Source organism: Accipiter gentilis, chromosome 34 (genome assembly GCF_929443795.1).
Source record: "Accipiter gentilis chromosome 34, bAccGen1.1, whole genome shotgun sequence".
Lineage (NCBI taxonomy): Eukaryota > Metazoa > Chordata > Aves > Accipitriformes > Accipitridae > Astur > Astur gentilis.
Window position 1 is genome coordinate 486,939 of NC_064913.1, and position 15,312 is coordinate 502,250.

Sequence of the window (15,312 nt, forward strand, 5' to 3'; positions counted from 1 at the left end):
TTTCTTTCTTAAAGAATGTCCATCCCTCCTGGACCCCTTTGCCATCTCCCAAGGGACTCTCTCAACCAGTGCCTAAAAGAGGCCAAAGTTTGCCCTCTGGAAGTCCACAGTGGTGGTTTTGCTGACCATCTTCCTTGCCTCACCAAGAATTGAAAATTCTGTCATTTCATGGTCACTAAGCCCAAGATGGCCTCTGACCATCACACCTCCCACCAGTCCTTCCCTGTTCGTAAACAACAGATCTAGCAGGGCTCCTCCCCTGGTTGGCTCACCCACCAGCTGTGTCAGGAAGTTATCTTCCACACACTCCAGGAACCTCCTAGATTGTTTACTCACTGCTATGTTGTATTTCCAGCAGATGTCTGGAAAGTTGAAGTCCCCCACGAGGACAAGGGCACACGATTCTGAGACTACTGCCAGCCGCTTGTAGAATGATTCATCCATCTCTTCAACCTGGTCGGGTGGTCTATAAAAGACTCCCAGCACAATATCTGTCTTATTGGCTTTCCCTCTCATCCTCACCCATAAGCACTCCACCTTGTCATCAGAATCGTGTAGCTCTGTACAGTCAAAACATTCCCTAACATAGAGAGCCACCCCACCACCTCTTCTACCTTGCCTGTCCCTTCTGAAGAGCGTGTAGCCATCCATTGCAGCACTCCAGTCATGGGAGTGGTCCCACCATGTTTCTGTGATGGCAACTAAGTCATAGATATATACTGCTGCACAATGGCTTCCCACTCCTCCTGTTTATCGCCCATGCTGCATGCATTGGCATAGATGCATTTGATAGATAGATAGATGGCGAACGCCAGGTGTCCACCAAAGCCGTTCTATCACTCCCCCATCCTCAGCTGGACAGGGGAGAGAAAATTATAACAAAAAGCTTGCGGGTCGAGATAAGGACAGGAGAGATCATTCACTAATTACCGTCACGGGCAAAACAGACTCAATTTGGGAAAGTTAACTCAATTGATTACAAATAAACCAGAGCAAGGTAATGAGAAATAAAACGAAATCTCAGAACACCTTCCTTCTACCCCTCCCTTCTTCCCGGGCACAACTTCACTCCCGGATTTCTCCACCAAGCCCCCCCAGCGGCACAGGGGGACAGGGATGGGGTTTACTGTCATCACACGTTATTTTCTCCTGCTTCACCTCCTCAGGGTGAGGGCTCATCACACTCTTCCCTTGCTCCAGCGTGGGGTCCCACCCATGGGAGACAGTCCTCCACAAACTTCTCCAACATGGGCCATTCCCACGGGCTGCAGTTCTTCACGAACCGCTCCAGCGTGGGTCCTTTCCACGGCGTGCAGTCCTTCAGGAGCACACTGCTCCAGTGTGGGTCCCCCACGAGGTCACAAGTCCTGCCAGAAAACCTGCTCCGTGGGCTCCTCTCTCCACAGATCTGCAGGTCCTGCCAGGAACCTGCTCCAGTGCGGGGTTCCCATGGGGTCACAGCCTCCTTCGGGAACCCACCTGCTCCGGCGTGGGGTCCTCCACGGGCTGCAGGTGGAGATCTGCTCCACCGTGGACCTCCCTGGACTGCAGGGGGACAGCCTGCCTCACCAGGGTCTTCACCAAGGGCTGCAGGGGAATCTTCGCTCCGTCGCCTGGAGCATCTCCTCCCCTCCTTCTTCACTGACCTTGGTGTCCGCAGGCTTGTTTCTCTTACATGTTCTCACTCCTCTCTCTGGCAGCTGTTTCTCCCTGTCCCAACTTTTTTTTCCTTCTTAAAAATGTTATCGCAGAGGCATTACCACTATCATTGATTGGCTCGGCCTTGGCTGGCGGCAGGTCCATCTTAGAGCCGGCTGGTATGGGCTCGCTCTCTCTCGAACACAGGGGAAGCTTCCAGCAGCTTCTTACAGAAGCCACCCCTGTAGCCCCCCCCCGCTACCAAAACCTTGCCACACAAAACCAGTACAGTTATCGAATCCACCCCTAATATCGGCATGCTGCCCACAGGCTCATCTCTGGTGCACCTAGTTTTATCCCTTACCCTCTTCGAACCTAGTTTAAAGCCCTTTCTATGAGCCCTGCCATCTCACGAGCAAGGATTCTTTTACCCCTTTGAGATAGCTGGACACCATCTGTCGCTAGCAAGCCCAGTGCCATGTAAATCTCCCCATGATCAAAAAAAACCCAAAATTCCACTGATGGCAGCAGCCTCTGAGCCACATATTAACCAGGTGTGTTTTCCTGTTCCTTTCAGTGTATTTCCCTGCCACTGAAGGGATTGAGGAAAACACTACCTGTGCTCCCGATCCTTCCACTAATCGTCCCAGTGCCCTGAAGTCCCTTTTGATTGCCTTTGGATTTCTCTCTGCAATCTCATCACTGCCAACCTGCACAACCAGCAATGGGTAATCATCAGAGGTCTGAACCAGACCAGGGAGTTTCCTGGTGATGTCTTTAACCTGGGCCCCAGGGAGGCAGCAGACTTCCCTGTGGGATGGGTCAGGTCTGAATATTGGGCCCTCTGTCCCCTTCAGAAGGGAGTCGCCTACGACAATTACCCTCCTTTTCCTTTTTTCAGAGGATGTGAGAATGCGTGGGGCTACCCGACTGGGCCTAGGCACCTCCGTAGATAGGACTTCATCTACACCCTGATCTTCACTGGCTTGGTCCTCAACTGCCAGAGCCCCATACCTGTTGTGTAGGGGCAACTGGGAAGGTGAGGGAGACCAGGAGGGGACTCGCCTGCCTCCCTGAGCAGGGACCTGTATCCTTTCCCCTCCATCTCTTAGGTCCCCTCCTGCCCGGTGGCAGGAGGGCAGGGGAACCTCCGCTTCTTGTGGAGCCTCCATCTGCTGCCTCTGCCTCAGGGATGGTAGGGTGTGGGCCCACCAATCTATCTCCCTCTCACACTCCCCAACACTCCTCAACCTATCCACTTCCTCCTTCAGCTCTACCACCAGGCTGAGCAGGTCGTTCTCCTGGTCACATCTCACAAAAGAGGTGTCCCCCGCTGCTCTCCGTCATCAGTGATAGACTCAGGCACTCCCTGCAGCCAGAGACCTGGACAGCTGCATGTTTACATGGGAGGTCTGTCTGCATTGCCACATTTTTCCTAACAATGGCTTTTACCTGAGTGGCAACCGTACCTGGGTCTTCCTCCGGGCCGACGCTCACTGCTTGAGTAGCCTTCTCCAGCAGGAAAGAGGAAGACGAGGAACGCGCTCTGCCTGCGTGAACTGCCGTGCCGCGCTCCTGGTCGCCGGTGCTCCTCGGGGCCAGTTAAATCTCCCACGGCAGCCTCTCTCGCCAGAGCCACCGGCTGTGGCTGGGTCCCTCCGCTCTTCCCCGGCACTCCTGGGCCTCAGGAACCTCCTGGTCCACCTCAGTCTAGCGCTTAGCTGCCAACTTACCGTTGCCTCTGCTGGCCTCGCCGCTGACTGCTGCTGATGGTTACGCTGCGTTTTGGTGATTAATTAAAATGATTAATGCACACATGTAGAGCCATTGGGTTTGCAGAGCAGACTTAACAGTAGACTTAACAGTTGGAGCTGCTATGCATGTGCAAATTGAACAGCTTGTATGTAGTAATTATGGATACGCAAGGATTTGGCAGATTTGCTCTGTGTGTGCCCAACATGTACAAACTGACATATCTGGGCTTTAAGGTACTTGCTTTAGAAAAAAAGCACAAAAAACCCGGTGAAACTAGCAAAGTTGATAACTAGCAAGATAACAGTATACCTGTGTAGCCTAGTTACAGATCATTAGGGCTGTAATCCAAACTCATCTTCAAGCCAGTTTATGCTAGCTGACAGGACTGGTTCTTGTTCACTCTGTATTTGGTTCAGACAGCTTCTTCCTGGGTTCCACCGGGTCCCCACAGAAGAAAGCCTCTGAGAGCTCAGAATAAACCACTGTAGGTTCTGATTTGTGACTCTAGTGCATTCAGCAGTATCTCAGAGCAGCAATTAAAAAAAAATTATGTTCACTTGTGAACTGGAGTAGTTCTCACGTGAACAGAAATTTGCTACGTGTTTGCACGTGGTCTTTTAGCCTCTTACAAAAGGGCCAGGATTTTCAGTTTATTTGACTTCCGAAGACTTTTATGGAGTTAGCAAAGGACATGTGCTCTTGTTTGTCCTCCCTTTTCAAGGCTATGCTTCAAAGCATGTCAATGCAAAACTTTTATTTGAAAAGGTAAACAAAGTATTGAACTTGAGCAAAGTATGTATTTTTGTGAAAGCAGCTGAGCTGGTTTTGATGGTGTTTTTAAAAATAAAATGTGCCTGATACTCAACAGGAAAAATATTGTCCTGAATGATTTATTTGGTACTTGAGCTATGGTCATATGGAAAGTATCAATATGAACAGATGGTGCTATTAACCCAGCCTGCAAGGTTTTTTTTAACTCAGCCTTTCCAATAGGTTTCCACAGAAAAGCATTTTGGTGCGCTGGCGTATTATTTTGTTGTGTGTAATTGACTACTTTAAGTAACTTTGGTAACCTTTTAAAAGTGATTTGATGAGAGGAAATAGTTTTCCACTGCCTGTCAAGTACAACTAATGAGAATAGAATAAAGAAGTCAGGAAGTTTCAAACTTATTTTTAACAGTTCAAATGTAGGAAAAAAATTCAAGGAATTCTTTTTCATAACTAAAATGTTGCCACTATTATTGGCCACTTAAGGTTGTCATGTTTCATGATTGCTGCTTGACAGATACTGTATTTCATATAAAAGAAAAGGTAGTTATTGTTACACTCTAGATTCAAGGAATATTTTGAGTGTATTCACTGCTTGTTTATTTTCTTTAACTGTGCTTTTTTTGTGGTCAGATATGAGAATTTGATGCAGATCAACTTGGAAGCATCAGAAGTGGATGAAATTTCAGAGATACACACAAAACTGTTGCGTGTAAGTATCTTACAAAGCCTGTGTCATTCTCAAAAAGGGTTTCTAAAGAAAAAGCCAAATACATAGTAACACAGGTTTTTCTGTGAATAACAACTCTGAATTTTCAAAGTAATTTCTAGCCTGCCAAAGGTTGTTAAAATGGCCATACTGAGATGTGGATATCTTTCTGAAAACAGTAAATCCTTTTACTTGCCCAGTGTAGTGAAAATAATAATAAGTTCCTGAAAATACGTTCTCATTTTTTAAAATACCCAAGTGAACAATTATAACCACGAAATATATTTTACTTTGCAGTTTTCTTCACTTTCCTTAAAGAGTTTTAAACTACTTTGTTGGCTTTCTAAAATGATGCATACACAAACACACGTCAGAGTGATCTGCTTTGAAATTTCCATCATGTTTCCAGACGTGTAAGGAAAAATTGAAAATAACTTTACACACTGGTGTCGTGAGAGCAGGTATAAAGTCCTCCATTCTAAAAGCAAAAGGTGATTAGTGCATTTTTATTTTGAAGGTTGTATGGAGTGCGGAGAAAGAAAGGTATGAATTATGTGGATAGTCATTATATGAATTCTTAACAAACCAAAAGGACAAGTGTAAAAGTAAATAGAGAATATATAAAATGTAGAAACTTATTATTGAAAGAAAATAAATATTAACTAACAGAAATGCCTGCATTAAAGATGATTCTTTAATAATACCATGCTTCATCTACTTTTAGCAAAGCCTAGGCAGATAATTGGGCATATTTCTTTAATGAAGGTCAGTGAAACAAATGGGTCTATAGTATTAACATGCTCAGTCTGTTTTCAGCCTCAAGTAATTTTTCACTTTACCCAGTGGTAAGATTGAACTTTCTTGCTCTTACATAGCTCTCCAGCTCTCAGGGCACGATAGAAACTAGTCTTCAAGATATCAAAACCAAACTTTCTCCTGGTGGCTTACTGGCTGACACCTGGGCAAATCAGGAAGGCATGCATCCGAAAGACAGAAAGTGAGTAACTATTAATGTTCTAGTATGTATTGAATTCTACATTGAGTTGTAGTTCATAAAACTCTTTAACAGGTACTTAAGTTTATATGTAAAATATCTCATTTTCTTCCTTTTGTCACTCCAGTCCAGAAAGGCTGCAGGCGCTGCTATGTTCCATCACAGATATTTATTATCAGTTCAAAAAAGACAAAGCAGAACGAAGTAAGTAACTTGATTCACTTTTAACATAAACTGTAATGTAAAGGACAGGTCAGTCCTTGTTCTACAAGGATATTTGTGGTAGGAATGGAGAGTTAGTCAGCAACAGTGACAATGTCTTCCATAGTGAGATACCGTCTTAAAGACCATATGAATAAAACGTCACTATTAATCTCATAAATTTGAATTGCAAGACTGGAGAGGAGGAAAAAAAAAAGTAAATGACCATTTCTACCTATCAGGATAGGAGAAGAAAACCATATAAGAAATGGGTAAACTTGGTGGAGTTTTACATAAATACAACTAACAGAATTAAACTGGTAATGTCTGTCATCTGCTCTGATCCTAGGGCTTCCTTATAATGAAGAACAAATTCACAAGTTTGACAAGTAAGTTTTGAAGTTACCTTTGGGAAATACCTTGATTGCTTTCAGGTCCGTCAGGTGCTCTTGCCAATAACCTCTTCTGTTGATTTTTATTGTGAATTGTAACCTCTTCAGGATTACTTTGTAAAAAATTTCCTTTAAATATCTTAAATACAGAGGGGTGCCAGCATATGATAATGAGGTGCTTTCTGGCAGTGGAGTTTCTTCACTGATAGACCTTCTAAATGTAGGTGTGAAATACCTGTTTGTTATCTGGGCATAACTGTCTGATAGGAGGTACATTTTTTTTCCCCTTTTTTTTTTTTTTTAGGGAGAAAAAAGCCCTAAGGGTGAAGTGACTTTGTAACTAAGGTGGAGATACTTTTCTACAGACTAGCTGAATGAAATTCTAGAATTATTTAATCTTCCAGGAAATACAGCACACTATAAATATTAATGTAGTTCTCTATGCCTGTTTAAAATTGTCACTTATGAGAGGTGGCCGTGTTAAGTGTCTGTATGTGATCTGGGTGTCTAGACTCCCATTAGGATCCACTGACTCTACTGACTAACTCTTGAGCAAATGTAAACAGCTGCTCTGCTCATGCGGCTGTACTTGTCTCAGGATTGATTCAGTTCCTCATATGCAGATGCCTCGTACTATAAGTTGCCCTAAGGTGTCTGAGACATGCTCTGCGACTGGGAGGTAGGACACCAGACAAATGGGAAGCCTACACCTTTCTGGATAGACAGTCAGAAGCAGGGCAGGTTATCCTTGTGCATCTCAAATGATGCTAGATGCTTATGTTTAAGTAATTAAGTTATTCTCCTAGTGGCTGGTCAGTTGGGTGGTTCCCTAGATTTTGTTGAGTGCTGTAACTTTCTAAAAATTCTTGGAGTTGCTACCACTAGTGTGGCTTCACTGATGATTACAGATAGAAAGCTAACATGCAGAAAGCACTGGTATTCTCACAACCATGCCACTTGATTTTCCCATAGTGAAAGCTAAATGGGGTAACTGCCAAGTGGAGGGGAGGTTGCCTTAAGATACAGGACAGTAGGAGCAGGAAACCTGTAAGACAAATCTTGATACACTGAAAGAGACTTGGATGCATCATTGCCCTGCAACAGCAAGGGACTGAATTTAATGTGGGAGATTATGTGAGTGACAATTTTGTCATATGTTCTTAAGGATACAGTTGGAAAACAGGCAAACGTTGGGATGCAATCCATAGCTCATTTTAAAACTGCACTCCCTTGGGCAGATTAAAGAAATTTTAGGGCTTTTTCTACTACTCAGACTGTGTCCTTGCATTAATACGTGAATAACTTTAAATAAATAAATAGGCTTTATTTTCATGGTTTTGAATACTGGTAGATTTTCTACCACAAGTGTCTCCTTGGGATTGTTCAGGTATCTCTGAGAGCCTAAGTACATCTTATCTTACTTGATTCACCCCAGAGAGAAATGGCAGTGGTTTTTGTTAAGAACCGTATGCCATTAGCAACAGAGGCTGGTTGTTCCAGTACTTAGCACTAGATAGACAAGGGAGCAGCACTCAATTCAGATTCTTCTGGTTGAGTGATAGGTATGCATGCCTGATGACAATCCAGCTACACTCTAGCCAGAAGTTGATTAACCAATAGTTATCATGCAAGACTTAATAAAATACCAGAAGCAGGTGTTAAGACTGTAGTGTCCCAGTATCCCTTAGTTTTGCTTATTGGTGCAATGCATAGCATGGTGAGGCACTTCCGCTGGGATTACTGGCTGCAACACTAACCAGAATTGGGTTTTGTTTTGCTTCCCTGTCCTTATCTGCTTGCTTTTTTCTCTTGTCATAAATTTAAGCTGACACAAAAATCCTGGGTTTTTTTCTTGCATGTATATTACTCAGCACAACGGATTATTCATAGATGCTGGAAGTTCCAAGTGTCTGCAGAAGGCAAATAAGAAATAATAAGGATTTCTGTCCTTTCCATTTAGAATCCCTTTTCCTTAAGTATACCTGCTCGGATAAATACTGACTCAGAGAAGACATTTGACCATTTGTTAATATACAGATAATTGCAGCTAAATACTTCAAATAATATTTTTTTCCTCCCTGCTAGGGAATATTTTTGAAACGTAAACTGTCAGTTCATGCAGTGTGTTGAATTCTTATATATTACAACAGCATGAATAAAGGTGGCTGAAGGGATTTTAAGTCCACATACCTCTTCTCCAAGTTTCAGAAAGTTAGAGGAACAGGGTTTTGAAAGCAGTGTAATACTGTTCTGGTTGTTTCTGTGTTGCAGGCAGAAGCTGTATTTGCATGCTACAAAAGCCATAGCTTTATTCAAAGATGAATGTGTCAGCAAGTATGATACATTTTTGGACAAGGCTGAGGACTGGACAAGGCAAGCTATTGATTTCTTTAATATTTGGTAACCTTCACTGCACCACTTTTATAAAGAAAGCTCTTAAAAGAGAACTTTTTTCTTTTAGGAAAATGCTTCACACAAGGAAGCAGTTACTGGCTCTCACCAACCAGTGTTTTGATATTGAAGAGGAGGTATCTAAATACCAGGATTATATAAATGAGGTAGAATGCTTCAAAATTATGTAAAATGTTTGCATAGATAAAAGACTATTCCACATTTTTTAATGTCAGTAGTGTTGTTTATATTAAAATATAGGGCTGCATGGATGTAGTATTTGGTCTATAGTAGCTTCATTGCTGATGTCAAAGTGGCATAGAGACTGGTGTGATTTTTTGAATCCTGACTTGATTTTGGAGTTTGGCGGGGTTTTTTTTGTTTCGGGTTTTTTTTGGTGGGGTTTGGGTTTTGGGTGAGGTTTTTTTTTTGTAGTGTTAGCATTCTCCCCCAAAAATCTATGCAAATGGATGTGGATTCATTGAGAAGTGTTCTGTGTAACTGTTACCATAATGGTATCTGAGCACCTAGAAGATTATCTTAATGCTCTTATGAAGCATAAAAACACTCATTCAAGATTAGGGGATACATGCTAAACTAACATTGCTGGTGGCATGCAAGAATACATTTTGTTAAAATTTGGACGGTGACTCTGCAGGATGAAAACTTATCAGAATTACCTCAAAATTGAGAGAGTGAGAGCATTTTAATGCAGTAAAATTATTAGTCTTTATAAAGGAAATATAAATTATTTGTTTGTCTTTTAGGAGCACTACCAAAGTCAGTTATTGATTAGGATCCTGTTGCCTTAGGATATCTACAAACATAACAAATAGATATTTCTTCCTTTTGAGAGTTTATAATAAAAGTAAAGACAGTTAAGAAGATGGAACAAATCAGGGAACTGTAGGTCATGGCAATACAAAACATACTGTGATGATCTCAGCTTGGGGAATATCAGCCGCCTTACTACTGTAATGATTTTATAAGGCATCATAGCAATGGATAATTTAAAGGAGGATTTTAAGGTGGACATCAAGGTACGTATGACAACTTATTTTGTAACTTACATTTCCTTTTTATCTGTTACAGTTACAGGATGCTCTGCCACAGAAAATGTTTGCAGCTTCCAGTGGGATGAAACATACAATGAATACAGTCTATCCAAGCTCAAACACATTAGTGGAAATGACTCTTGGGTAAGAATTTCTTAATTGGATTGATGTAATATTCTATACCTATTATACGCCAAATTGAAAAAGAATATTTATGGTTGACTTAGTGATTGCTGTATTAAGATCAAGAATTTTATATTGCAGGAGAAACTTTATTGCTAAAGTGGTGGTACAAATTTGGAAGCGAGTAGGGGACAACACTAATATATAATCTGTCACTTTTACTAAATAACCAACCTGTTATTCTTCCCTTATTTTGTACGTAATGACAAGTTGCTGAAAGCTGTGTGGTGGTGAGTGGTTATAGCAGATAACTGTCCCCATAAAAAATGTAACCTTTCTTTCGCTTCATGTTACTACAGTATGAAGAAACTAAAGGAGGAAATGGAAGGAGTTGTTAAAGAGCTGGCTGAGAACAATCACATTTTGGAAAGGCAAGCAATTGTTTTCCCTTTTTGGGCTGATACTAAGAACGGGCTTAATTTGGTACATTTTGTAGATCCAGAACTTAAACTAAGGGACAATTCTATAATCTCTTTAACTGTAAATATATTTTGAACAGTTGATCTGAGGTGTAACTGGAAAAAAAAGTATTCAAAACCTTGAAACATTACTGTAAATAATTCTGAACAGGAATCATGGCATTTTTGTGTCCTGTTACTTATGTTTAGCTAATAAAAATATTTGTTGCACAGACAGATTAATTCTGAATTTAAACACAGTACTATTGCAGCAATCTAGTGGTGTCTTTTAACTCCTCACTTTTAGAGATAATTTTTAACAACAGTGGAACTATACCAACCTGAATGAATGATTTTACAGTTTTCAGATTGCTTAAATAAAGTGAAGAGAAAGAGGTCAACATATTTCTTATAATCCTGAGAGGGTGGTGGTGTTATTGCATACAGACTAACTTTGCTTTTTTTCCGATGATGATAAAATATATTTTAAAAAAAGATCTCATGAAAGCTTCAGGGTAGACTGCTGGTAGAGCTGAGTTTAGCTTTAAACCGAATTGGTCTTGTTTTGTTCTCCACCCCCAGTCCCATACTTGGAGCATTGTATCCTCTCTTCTACCTTCTTTTCACATACAAAAGTTAGGTACAAATGCATGTGTTGGCCTGTGGCAAGGCAAAGGAAAAACCCATAAATAAACTATAATGAATTAAGGATTGATTCTAGAATCTAGTCAATCACCTAAGAGTATACTGTTTTTTCATTTTAGATTTGGTGCTTTGACTATGGATGGTGGCCTACGGAATGTGGACTGTATCTAGCTTTCAAAAGACCTGAAGAGGACTTGTAAATTTTTTCAAAGGGAAAAAAATACTGTTGGGACATTTAAAGACAGATAATAAACATGTATCCAGGGTTTTTTCCCTCTACAACTGTAGTATTAAAAAAAATGTAAATATGTATAATATGTAAATATAAAAGAAATATATATCTTTTTTTGGTCAATGTTAGGATAGAATTACTCCCAGCAGGGAATTTAGCCCCTTGGAGGATCTCTGACAAAGTTGTAAAGGAAAAACCGTTGTTGATGAAATTGATATTTGTTTGCTTTGAATATTGCCCTATTTTTTCAGAATGCAATTTAGTCTTTATTGCAAGAGGACTTGCAGAACTCTAAACATTATGAATAGTCTTAAAAGGGTGTTTTGGATTTCCTTTAACCACCACTATTACTTTGGAGTCTAGCTGAATGTCTCTGATCATCACAGAACATGATGACTGTTTTAAATGAGATCTTTTTAAATAAGTGTGAATAGGGACTAAAAGCACAGATAGGACAGAGTGGAAATGCATTTCTCTTTCCTTCACATCTAAACTGTTAGTTCACTTCTACTTGAGAAAACCAATTCACGATGTTTTTTTAAGTTTCTCTCCCTATTTGGTGCCATCTTGTCTATAATTATTTGACTGCTCTGTATATGGAAGTTTTGCACTCCAGGTTGTCAGGCTGAATGTAAAAATTCCTTTTTTAGAGTACAGCATTTTCAGAATTTCCCTGAAATATTGTTGCTCACCACAAGAGAAGTGGCTTCTTAAAATAAAATAGCTTTTTCAGAATCCTGTTTGCAGGCATAATTTTTAAAAAAGGTTAAATCATTAGTAGAATTTGTGGGCAGTCTGTAGACTAGATAGCATCATGCCTCAGTGGTAACTGAATATTGGAAAAATAAGTTACTGGTCTAGGTCTTGAAAAGGGACCACACCCACTGCTGACTCATGACTGAGATCAAACTTAGGTGGAAAATTTAGTAAGACTTATTTTCCACTATCAGTACTTACTACTTTCAGTACTATGTGATCAGGCTGCAGAGAGGCAGAATGAAATGGTCTGCACAAAAATATGTAGGAGAGGAGAAAGAGAAGAGGAAAACAAACAAACAAAAACTGAGAAAACATCCCTCACTTTGGGTACTACAGGTGTACTTCTTTGTTTCAGATGAAGAGCATGCAGATATTGCAGGACTCATTCTTTCCTTGTGGAAACCTGGCCATGGATGTTCAATGCTGTCCAATAGCACTTTTAATTGCTATATTATGTCTATAAGAAGAGCTGGACCAACTATATTTAGAATTTTCCATAATTAATAGTGAAACATTTAGGTATAAACTAAACAGTGGTAACCTGTGATAGCATCTGATAGTATTGTGATGCTTATTCCCTGCTTATCTGTCTAGGTCAGGCTACAAAACATTTCCATTGCATTTTTTTTTTTTAATATTTGAATAGAAACTTACGATATTTATAATTGATTCTTTCCTTGTTAAAAGAAGAGGAAATTCTCTGCCTTGATGTCTAAGACCTGCTTTCCAGTGTTCTTGGTGAGAATCAAATATTAAAAGGGAATTCTGATATTTTTACACCCATGTGAGCAGCTTTCTTTGCAAGCTTTGTCGCCCCAAAAATCTAGCCATGCAAAGGGAGTGCAACAGTTTGTTACATATTCTTCCTTGGTTAGCCATGGCATTCTTAACTGTTTGTTTTAAAATACTGGAATCATGTCTAACTGGAATGTTTTAATGCCTGCTTGTACACTTGTTTATTCACATCCACAGTCTCACTGAGTGTCAGTAAAACACATGCGTAAGCGTTAAAAGAATTGGGCTCTCAAACTGTGCATAAATGGTAATTTTTTCCAATATTATGTCTGTAACCCTTTGTTGTTTCAAAGGTTCTTAATTTTGAAAGAAAAATGTTAGTTGGAGTATATAATTTTCAACTTCTTTATACTGAAGCAGTCTGAAAAAGAAAGTTAATTGTAGTAACAATATAGTCTGTATATTGAAGTATGTGCGGCATTCTTTTACATGGTTGAAAATGTTTTGTTATATTTTATGTTAATTTTAAACATTGCTGGTTTTAGTGTTGCTAAATACATCAGTAATCTTGTTAAAAATTTCTTCTTCTAAAGCAATTTTAACTAAGCAGTAGCTAAGGAACTTGAAGTAATCAGTTCATAATTTTCTGATTACGTTCTTATGAAGCAAATATATTTTTCAAGTCAAAGCACAGCATATAGTACCATGAATTTTTGGCTCAAACTAAGTGTCCTGATACTACCAGTCATGCTACCGATTTGCCAAAAGAAGTAATAGAAAGTAATATATGGTTCTTCCTCCTGAAGCTGCTTTACTGTTTTGGGGGGGTTAGCTTAGTATATTAATTATCTGTTACTTGAACAAACCTGTCTTCATATGAATTGTGAAAATGCATGAGTGAATGACTTAATGGCATAAATACATCATCAAACACTTGTTGTACAGTGTGTACTTAATTCTGTGTCTTTCCATAATTTCACTATTAATTTTAGTATTACCTTATAATTTTTATTTCCTCATAAATACAATACAAAGCCTGAAATCTGAAGTAGCAAATTGCAGCTTAGTTTGCATTAGCCAGCTGTCCAGAAAACGTGTCCTGTACAATGGAATCACTAGCATAGGCTATATGGTAGAGCCACTCATCTTTCTTATTTATTTTTTAACCACTCTGCTGACATGTGTTCTGAGCAATATTAGTTCTCTGTAAGAGCGGCAAAATTCCTAGTCTCTGTTAGGTGTGAAAAAGTCCACTGGTGGAGCTCAATCAGTACTAATTTAGTTAATCACTGTAGAAGTAGTAATCGTGGAATATTTTGTATATAATACTATGGCAAGGTTTAAAAAGGAGGAATGGAAAAGATTACTTCTCAGTTTTTTTAAGCTTGAAGCCTAGAAGAGGGGAGATGTGGAATAAACTCCAGTTGCCTAAACTTGGTTGGGTAAAATTAAACACAGAGCTATTACTAAGTAGTTGCATATCCTGCTGTTACCGTGAAACCCATTCCAGGGAAGGCACGGTAACTCGTTTGGCTAGCCACATTTGGTTAGCTAAGCCGCTGATGGCTTCTAGCTAAGGACCTGGAAATCAGGGGATGGACGCCCACTGTTGTCTGTGGAGGAATACTGGTTTAGCTGTGACCAGCCTGATGGTGAGTGCTTTTAAAGTGGCTTGTAAAAATTAAAAAAGATACTGGCCCCCTGAAGATGAGTTAGGGGAGAAAAAAAGAATGGCTAGGGTCTGGAAAACTCACCTGAGAGGGACTGGGAGTTGGCTGGCTGAAAGAAAAGATTGGAAGAGGGAGGGAGCAAAAGTCTTTTGTCTTCTAAATGCTGTTGCAGATCAGCATTCAGCACCATGTCTGTGGTGAAAGGATTAGAGATTATGAATATAAATTGTAGTGCACAAAACAAAAAAATCCAGACTATGAGTTTGGAAAAATCTTTCTAATAGTGAAGAGAGTCAAGTGCCAGAACAGATTGTTCTGGGAACTGAGCAATACTGGTTGAAGAGGGATTTTAGGAACAGGTTAGCTGTTGGGAGCTCGCATGGCCGAATCTGCCACTGGCAAAGCTGCATGATCTTTTAATTTTCTGTGCTTGGAACAGCTTTTTTTTGTTATTTGTTCCATTGATCACAAAAAAAATGTGGTAGGGGTAGTATCCGTCAGCGGAGTTTGCTATTTTGATCCTGGTACAAGCCCGGCCAGCAGTAGTTGTACTTGCAGATGTGCATCTGTTGGAGAACTTTGCTTCCTGTTGACAAGGAAGATTGACAGGAATAGGTAGTGTTGCTGGTGTGCTACAAAGACAGGCTACTGCAGTTGTTCCAAGTTGTATTCTGCTCCTGAAAACTTACACAAGTGTTGAACACAGTCTGACTACCCAGGCTTCCACAGCCTTCCTGTCAAGGTACAGTTGTGTCACTGCTGCCTAGACATGGGAAACCTTTCTTAG

The 15,312-nt window shown here is 40.3% G+C and overlaps 1 protein-coding gene across 7 annotated transcripts in view; it reads left to right on the forward strand.

Moving 5' to 3' along the window:
• TBK1 (TANK binding kinase 1) overlaps positions 1-13,811 on the forward strand; it is a 34,933-nt gene extending 21,122 nt beyond the window's left edge. For 6 of the 7 annotated variants that reach the window (XM_049791986.1, XM_049791985.1, XM_049791990.1 and 3 more), the window contains 9 exons: positions 4,795-4,873; positions 5,746-5,867; positions 5,992-6,068; positions 6,415-6,454; positions 8,729-8,830; positions 8,919-9,015; positions 9,941-10,047; positions 10,386-10,457; positions 11,249-13,811. In XM_049791986.1, coding sequence (XP_049647943.1) covers positions 4,795-4,873; positions 5,746-5,867; positions 5,992-6,068; positions 6,415-6,454; positions 8,729-8,830; positions 8,919-9,015; positions 9,941-10,047; positions 10,386-10,457; positions 11,249-11,300 — 748 coding nt within the window. In that variant the 3' untranslated portion in view covers positions 11,301-13,811. Of the gene's footprint in view, positions 1-4,794; positions 4,874-5,745; positions 5,868-5,991; positions 6,069-6,414; positions 6,455-8,728; positions 8,831-8,918; positions 9,016-9,940; positions 10,048-10,385; positions 10,458-11,248 lie in introns of those variants that run through there. The other variant, XR_007504607.1, reaches the window with a different exon arrangement.
• Positions 13,812-15,312: the final 1,501 nt, after the last annotated feature.